Source organism: Hippocampus comes, unplaced genomic scaffold (assembly GCF_001891065.2).
Source record: "Hippocampus comes isolate QL1 unplaced genomic scaffold, H_comes_QL1_v1.1 scaffold158, whole genome shotgun sequence".
Lineage (NCBI taxonomy): Eukaryota > Metazoa > Chordata > Actinopteri > Syngnathiformes > Syngnathidae > Hippocampus > Hippocampus comes.
Genome location: NW_017805548.1, coordinates 2810328 through 2819739, shown reverse-complemented (window position 1 = coordinate 2819739; position 9412 = coordinate 2810328). Strand labels below are relative to the sequence as shown.

Genomic DNA, 9412 nt, shown 5'->3' with positions numbered 1-9412 from the left:
GTGCATTTTGTCAACATACTTGCAGGTTCATAAAGGACATGTACCATGCTCATTTCCCAAATGAGGAATTTCTGTTGTCAGGACAAATTGGACAGCGCAAACACGACTGTATATTAGAGAATATTTACTGTATATTACTATTATTATTATTATTATTATTATTATTATTATTATTCTATATCATATTAGCCATCCCTATGCACTGTAACCCCAAATTTTATTTCCACTCATAAATTCTAGGACAATGCGCAAGAATTTAAGTTTTATTGCACTACTGGAGTAATTCAAGCAACCTTAACTCATGCATTTCATCTTAAATGACTAAAAATGTGTACTTGTAGTTTTAGCCACACCCCCCTTTCTAATTGAAAGGGGAGTGTGGCTCAGTGAATGGTTGTCACGAATGGCAAACTGAGACACACTGATGACTGCTTTGATGGCTCGCACCCTCAAAACGAGTTTGTGTGATTTTCCTGCTAGTCAATTTGAAGAAATGCAGTTTTGGAAAGTCGACAATCTGTTCACTGCGTGAAACATCGAAATTTTGCTGGCTGCTGTGTCAGCGAAGGATGATGAGTTTTGAAACATTTTGAACATGTTCCAAATTTCTTAGTAACAGGAAAAGATTTCCTTGAACATCTCTGCTACCTTTTGAAATATTTAACAAACCATGATGAAAAGCCGACATTTTTTACTGTACATCCGCAAGCAATCACAAGCATTCATCCCTCAGTGAGATTCCACTTTAATATGTGTCTCTTACTTTAAGTTAAAAATTCAACACAACTCACCGGCAGACATGGTGACTCGGCATAAGGCATCAAACAGCAGACCTAATTTTCCATGAGTGTTTTTGTAAGAAGGTTAAAGGTGCCTTTGACGGCTGGATGGCTTGGTGGGTAGCACAGCTGATTTGGGAAACAAGAACTCAGATTAAAATCCCGGTATGGTAAATCTTACTTTCGGTAAGACATATCCCTTCAAAATGAGTGGCTGTGGTAACTGTGCCAAAAATATACCTGTACAGTGATGACTGCTGACAGGGAAAAGATCAAAGTCACTTCTTCCATTAGCTATACAAAAAACAAGGTCAATGTAATTGACTCAGATTTAAATTGAAGATTATTTTTGCTACATTATTGACATTACTTAATGTCGTGACACATAAACCCATCCATCCATCCATTTTCTGATCCACTTTATTCTCACAAGGGGCGTGGGGCGTGCTGGAGCCTATCCCAGCTGACTTCGGGCAGTAGGCGAGGGACACCCTGAACCGGTTGCAGCCAATCGCAGGGCACACAGAGACGAGCTCACATTCAAACCCAGGGATAATTTAGAGAGTTCAATCAGCCTGCCATGCATGTTTTTGGAATGTGGAAGGAAACCGGAGTACCCGGATAAAACCCATGCAGGCACGGGGAGAACATGCAAACTCCACACAGGAAGGCTGGAACTGGAATCGAACCCACGACCTCTGCACTGTGAGGTCGATGCGCTAACCACTGGACTACCGGGCCGTCCTTGTAACAAATAAGCATCATGGTTATTTATAAACATGTTTTCTTTCGAGTCTTCTTCCAGTATAATTGGAAATGCTGAAAATGTAGACTTCAATGGATGTAAATTTTCGTCTTTCATGATTTAATTTTTTTGAAGGTTTACTAGTAAACTCAATTACCGTAATAATTTATCGTGCTGCTGGGACCCCAAATCATGATCGGGAGAATCTTCCCCTTTCACTCTGGAGGAAATAAGAATGTAGCTGCCATGGTAAAACAAGTCAGTGCTTTCGGACACACTGCTCTTGTTCGCTTGCACCGCCCACACACGCAAATAGACAAACACGCCAAACAAATCTCTCCTTTACTTCCTGCGATGACACGCGGAGAGGCCCTTTCAAAACAAAAGCACTACATGTATTTTATGTTTCATTTTGATTCCATGACACCCTCGGTGGGATCCGCCCAAGCCTTGTCTAAACTTTAGAACCAACTTGTCATAGCATTATTGTGGTTGCACTATTATATAGTATACACCCACATCAGTTATTTCGTGTTTGCACTTCTATTCATATGGGCTGGAAAGGAAGTACCCTGCTTTCTTGTGTTACATATTAATTTATGTACTTTAGCTTTGAGGCACAGTTTAAAAGCTGCGAACAACTTCACTTAGGCTGGTTAACATTGTGATCTTGCATGAGTAGTGAAACAACTTTGAATTTCCACCTTTAGGTAACATTGCACACTGACACACTGCTTCTCTTTTTGTCTCACTCTCTCTCTCTCTCTCATGTTTGTACTTATTAGAGTTACTGTATATTCAACCAGATGCTGAACTAAAAAAAAAAAGGTGTGCAGTGACACGCTTTTCTGGCTGCGCGAACTCTCTCATACACTTAAGTCTGTCATTTTCTCACTCTTGCCAATTACTAGTGGTGCAAGGGAGGGGAAGAAAGTCACAGTTTGCATCGAATTACTGTTATAAATCACAGATGGGATTGTTTTTCAGATCAGAAACATTGTCATCATTTATTTTGTAAAGCACTTTTACCCATTAGAAAACAAACAAACAAACAAAAAAAACCCTCACCTGATAATGTCAAATTTGGATGTTTAAATTTGAGTTCATTTTAAGTGCAATGCAAGGCAGTACACCTTCTTATTTTACACATCGACCGTGAGTGGAAACAACACCACAAAGTGCAATTTAAGGCCCGTCCTCTTCCTTTAAACTTGGAGCGTGAATTACAAATTAGCCTTTGTGCACATCATTGAAAAAGAAGAAAAGAAAGTAAAGCACATCTGTAGGACAACTTGCTGTCGCCATTGTTGCCAGCCAGGCATTCGGTGCTAGCAGCTAGCTGCTAGCCATGAACACAGGAGACGTGTCATACCATGATGGTATAAATTATTTCTTACCTTTCTAAACTGGTGATTGAATATGATCTACATTGACGTCTATGTATTATTTGGGAGGTATTTGAAGCGAGCCTTTGCATTGGTAGCGCTATGAGTATGTTTGCAACTTCCTTGACGTAGTCTAAATGACAGCGCCCACACCAAATAAACCTGAATTACTCAAGCACTCGTTTCATGCCTAGTTGCCAAAATGATCCCATACATGCGACTGACATGATCCACAAGGGCTTTTAAGTTCCTCTGCTGCTATTATAGTTTTCTTTTTAACGTTTCCAGAAAATGTGTTTAGACAGAAAAAAGTTTTACTGATCTGATCAACGAGTCACCATTTTGGCCATAGACTTTTTTGAGGAAAATAGACTTTTTTTCCAGCAACACCTGAGGAGTGGCTTCGAACATGTTGGTGCATTGTCATTGTAAAAAGCATTTGGAGATTCTCAAAAGTACAGGGCTCCCACTTTTGAAACAACTAGATTCATTATGCTGAGTTTTATTGCTCAGCTTTCAGTTTTGGGCATCTGATTAGGATACCTCCTGTAGCCTCCCTGGTGAGGTGTTCCGGGGACGACCCCGGACACGCTGGAATGACTTAGTCTCCCGGCTGGCCCAGGAACATCTTGGGATCCCCCAGGACGAGCTGGAAAAACTGGCTGGGGAGAGGAAAGTCTGGGCTTCCCTCCGAAAGCTGTTGCCTCCACGCCGGATAAGCGGTAGAAAATGGGTGGATGGATGAAAGCTGAGCATATTTAATCATTTGGTTTTATGCCAGTCCATCAAGATATGTCGAAGATAAAGCGATTCCATGGTGCAAAAAGGTTGGGGACGGTTGATCTAAGCTAGAGCACAGTATTAGCCACACCTTTTTTTGTTTGTTTTTACGGCCTTACCTCCAAACATGCATCGTGTCATAAGCACAGTATTTTACTTTATTTAATTTGATTGGCTTCGTTAGGTGAAAAAAAACAAAAACATGCTCTCCTTTAAAGTGTTACTGTTGCCACTAGTCAGAGTGGTCAAACTCTATCGATTGGCTAACTGCACATCCGCGCGTTTTGGGTTTTCAAATTGTTCTTCTGTGCTTGATCGTTTTCACAGCTTTAAATGACATTCCTAAGTTTCAGAAAAAAAATCTATGGTTGCATGACTTGAAGCCAGCCTCAGCTGTGAATGAGTTACGCATTTTTGGTATTTCCATATTTATTCACAGTTTACGTGCTGTGCACCCACAGTCAAGAGTCTGAACAGGATAACATGCGCAGATAAAAAGTAGACAAGGCCAACCAAATGAAAACAAGCGAATGCGAGATTATGTGCTTGTCCGATGGAACATATGCGCCAGTGACAATAACTTCATGATTGTGATATGGCAATTTTCTTCCTTGTTAAGAAAACGATGATGCGGCATGGCCTTTCAGCAAAAGATTATTCTCACATTCTCTGGCTTGCACAGAGAGTGCCACTTGAAGTCTGTAAATGACTCCTAAAGGATACTGTTGGCCATTTGTCATCCTCTGAAGTGTTGCCCTTCTCTATAATGTCACTTTATATGCCCTACAGTCACTGTGCCAGTTTTATGGCACACTTACATCACCATCATGGTGTCCACCATTTTAATCCACCCTTCTCTGATTTTCCAACTCAGTAGTGTACATTGGAAAAAAAAATACATGCATGTTCTGTATGTGGTGAAATTCCAGAGGTGAAACGACTAGCTTCATGCTATCTGTCTGTATAGTTCTTACAGAAAAAGTACAAAGCACTGGTGGATTTGAGCTTTTTTGTCAGCGAGAAATGTCATTTGTGATATACAAAGAAAAGAATATGTAAATTATAGATCAGGGGTGTCATGGCCACTTTGGAGTTGCGTCTTCCCTCTGAGAGCCATTATGACAGTGAAATCCAATAAATGTTCCATTGTCTCATCGCATTATTACTTGTACACAACAAATTGATGGATTACCAGCTGTGAAGTCAGTCAAATTAACTATAATATTTTGATACATTATTTGTTCGAGTGAGTGTAAACAGGGTAAATAAAAAAAAAAAAATCTATTGCAAAATATCAAAGTTATTTATTATACATGACAAGTTGACAGTTTGGTACAGATTTTAGCAAAGATCATGCGAGTTGACACACATGATTTGCTTTCGAAGGCCACATAAAATGACGTGGCAGGACAGATCTGGCACCTGGGACTTAGGTTTGACACCTGTGATATAAATCAGTTATGTACATTTAGATCAAGGGTGTCCAAATTCGGTTTGAGATGTGTCCTTCTTGCAACACACCTCATTCAAATGATCAGGATACTTTTCGGGCATCTTCACAGCTTGCTGATGAGCTGAAAATAATCCATAAATGAGTCAGAACAGTTACTCTGGCAACGGCGTTGCTAAGGCTCTACATGTGACTGCCGTGGATGTCCGGTAAGATTTTTAAAATTTGGGGCAGTCACAGTGGGCATGACAAACCAAGTTGACTGTAGTAAAACAAGGTGGAAGCAGCTAAACTTGACAATATGTCATATAACAGATCATATCAAAGCTTGGAGGTGGTGCTTCGTGATACAGGAAGCATATGCATTCCCCCCGGCATCTCACACTCTTCTAAAAGCTAAGGAAGCCATGTGTGTCATTTACGTCCAATGCACGGCGTCGCAAACCTGTTGAAACGCTGAATGTTTAACGGGTGCGTGAGAGCATGAGAAAAAGCGAGTGCAGGGTGTATGTGAGTAACAGGCTGTTTTGCACATTTTTAAAGCAATCGATTGGTCAAGCTGTTGGTGACAGAAAACTAAGATTATCAAACATTTATTGACTGGCAGAATGCAGCACCTCACTTGATTCTGGAGACGGGCCCTTTTGGGGAGCGTCATTTGACCCTGCCAGTGCCACAAACGTGCTTAAAAGCTTCCTCACGTCCATGTTTCATCCGTAAGAAGCCTTGACAGAACGTGAGAAACGTGAGGGATACCATCAGAACTTGATGGATTGGGAGGGAATGTACAGGCATCTATCGCAGACCGCCGGCTGAACTGTAGGGCGCTTTCTGGCCTCCGGGACTGAGCAGCCCCTTTCCCTCCACGGTCAACCACAGATACCATGATAGACCGTGAGAAAACTTGTAAATGTAGCCCAAGTTTACAACACCAAGTCTCTGCCTTCCTTACTCTCACTCATACGCTCGCCCTCCTGACCTTTAAAGTGCCACGAACAGAGCAGGGCACATAGTAGCAATAACTTGAAACGTCATTCTAACGCTTTGAATTGTCAGCGCAATTTCACTCTTTCATTCGTAACAGCAAGACCTGAACGCTGTAAGAATGCAGCGTTAGTAGAATGGTTTGTAGAAAGTGGGGAGACACAATGAGAAGGCGGTGTTGGTGACCTAACACAGTGTTTAGTCTTTAACTAAAAAAACTCCAATTGTGCGTTTGCTCACTTGCCTTTAAAAGAACATCATCATCATCATCATCATTTTTGTTGTGATTGTAACTCATGTTTTATTCATGAAAGTCTGCATTTTCATTTTCATTTGGGCCTTTTTTTTTGTTTCATAGGTTTCCCCATGCCCTCTCCCTCCTGTCCATCATCTGTCTTTGACCAAACACATCCCCATTCAGCCAGTCTACATGACAGCCCAGGTTTAAGCGACACGGCTGAGCCAGAGGAAGAAGAGACGGAGCAAGTGGATTATACAGCACGATTGTACTTGCCTGTAAACCATGGTAATTAACGCTAATCTTTTATTTGTCAAACATTCAAGAGATTTCCTTCTTTTCTTCTTGCTTCATGGTCTGAAAGGAAACAGCTCAGTATCGCCGTGACTGCAAACAGTTTTTCTTGTTGGCAAGAAATTCTGAATGCCGCTATTTAAACTGTTTGCGAGTGTCCGGCGAACATCTTTGCAAGTATTTGAGATCTTGAGTGAACCCTAAAAAAACAAAAAAACAAATCAACATTCTCTACCTTAACCGCTCAGTGGGCTATGGGCTTTAGAATGTTACCTTGTCCACAGTTTAACTATTTACTGTCACTGTTAGGTTGGATTTTTGTTGTGACGCGTTGGCATAACTGTAGCTAATTAGGCAAGGTGAGCAAAAGAAAAAAAAAACATTTTTGTAAAATGGCAAACTAAGGTACAGTGCTTGGTAGCATGGGTCTAAAACATGGAGGACAGATTCTTTACCTAAGATGACAGGCGGGAGGACACCCAACAATGAACAATGTTCAGAGACGGAGTTAACAGAAATTAGCAGCTAAATACAGACTGAGACAAGTGACTGGGGAGAGCTGATTGGTTGATACAAGTGGAACGTAACCAAACAGGAAATGCAAAACATCAGATAACAAACCCAAACACAAATGAGGTACTCCAAAGCAAAACCCCAATTTTTTTTTCTCCCAAAATGTCACTATTGTGAGACCGATAAAGGTTATCTTCTCTTAAACTCTTATGTGACCCCCATTGTGAACACAAACTTTGGTCTTAGACTTGGAATCAGAATTTAAACTCAAATAAGTTTTCAACAGAGTCGCCGACTAACTTTGTTTTCATGAGTAACCTTCATACACTTCAAATTAGTTTAAACAAATTCAGGACAGTCTAAGGCAAAAGACAGACATTTCGAATCAGAGTAAAGAATTTGGTATGGAAATTGGTATAGTCAAGATCCATCATTGCATATTTCGATGAGAAACAGACCATGATGGTTTGAAGAGAGGAACGAAGAAAACCGCAATTGGAGCCAGAGTGGAGCCCGCATGAAAGGAAAAAATAAAGTGGGAGCACATTTGGACTGAAGCAGAGTGAGAAAATAAAAGTGCTGCTGACAGCTGCATGGAATGATGGAAACAGACAGAACGACGTCTGCGCATGTTTACATTGCCATCTAAACATAATCAGAAACAGTTCTGAAATAGGTCTGAATTACTGAATGCATGTGTGTGCGTGTGTGTGTGTTTTGCTTCTTTGCAGATGCGTGTGGTCTTCTTTTCCACAAAGTTTTCCCAGCTTTACTTCACCCTCCACTTCTAAGCCAAACATTGAAAATATCACTCTCACCACTTGCACTTTTTACATGTTTTTTTTTTTCATTTTTCACTAATATTCCCATTTGCCTTCCTCCGGTTCTCAGTTAAATTGCGTATGTTGTCAGTCTACGTTTAAAGAAGCGCCTTTAAATTTTCGTCTTTCAGATAGAGAAATTGCTTTTTCAACTTTTTTAGAAAGGAGGTGAAGAAGATTTTATGAAGAACAAGAAAGAACAGTGCATATTGAGGCTTGTCCATTTGTGACGTTTGAAGGACATGAGACAAAGAATTGGCTCATGTATACCAAAGAAAATAAAGTTTCACATAATGGCAGCAAGAATATTGTTCGGTTCTGACCGAACCTTATAATGTTTTAAGAATTCCAAAAATGCAGGCTCAGACAAAGTGTGATTATAAAAATATTTATTAAAGAGAATCGCACCGACAAAGTATGAACTGAAATTGCTGGTAACAAAATGCCAAAAACACTGCTTGAAATCAAAAGCGCTTGCAAAGGCAAGGTTCAATGGAACACTGAGAATACAGTGATCCCTCGCTATTTCACGGTTCACTTTCCGCGGTTTCAATGCATCGCGGATTTTTCAAAAGTATTCATCAATCAATAAATAAATAAATAGCGAAAATGCCGCAAAAGGTCCGCGAGAGGCAGCAAAAGTCAGCAAAACAACAGCGAGTCACATAGAGCAACATATACAGTACAACATGTATGGGTTTCCTGTCTTTTGCTATTTATCCACTAACCTAACTTATACATTTGATACATGTATACTGTATATATTAGTATATAGCATTAAGTAATGTTAATTACTACAAACATGTACTTCTACATGCATGTATACCATTAAATTTGGCCTTATAAATCTTATATATACACTCATACAAATGTGCATATACCTGTGCGTGGTACCTACTTCACGGATTTTCCTTTTTCACGGGTGGTCTCGGTCGCCATTAACTGCGATAAGTGATCACTGTACTTAAACAAAATATCCAAAAGTTTCAATGACGTGAAAACAAAGAGCAACACTACAATAACACAATATTATAAACAAGGGTCGATGAACAAAACAAGAGTGACTATGAATGGCATCGAGTGGTCCAGAAAAATCACACTTGAAGCACAACAGCAAACAAGGTCAACATGCCGACAAAGGCGAGCAGAAGTCAGAGTCCTTAAATACACAGCCAAGCTTAATGGGGTAACGAGGCTCAGGTGCCCCTGTTGGAGGGAAACGCCCTTCACTCCAGCTGGAGCTGCAACACAATCAAGACAGAACATGACAAATTTTGCCCAACACTATACCAAGCTCATCAGATCATGGCTGTTATGTACCTTGTTTGCATCAGTGTGGCACAGACAAACTGTAACTGAAAACAACATTCCTTAAAATCCACACACAAAGTGCATGAGTGGTTTATTCTTTGAAGATATATAT

At 40.3% G+C, this 9412-nt stretch overlaps 1 protein-coding gene across 7 annotated transcripts in view; it reads left to right on the top strand.

Annotated features, from left to right (window-relative positions):
* The window catches only part of tenm3 (teneurin transmembrane protein 3), a 329661-nt gene that overhangs the window by 143640 nt on the left and 176609 nt on the right, over nucleotides 1–9412 (top strand). For 5 of the 7 annotated variants that reach the window (XM_019879749.1, XM_019879748.1, XM_019879747.1 and 2 more), the window contains one exon: nucleotides 6482–6649. The exons of the other annotated variants lie outside the window; for them this stretch is intronic. In XM_019879749.1, coding sequence (XP_019735308.1) covers nucleotides 6482–6649 — 168 coding nt within the window. The remainder of the gene's footprint in view (nucleotides 1–6481; nucleotides 6650–9412) is intronic. 7 annotated transcript variants of the gene reach the window in all.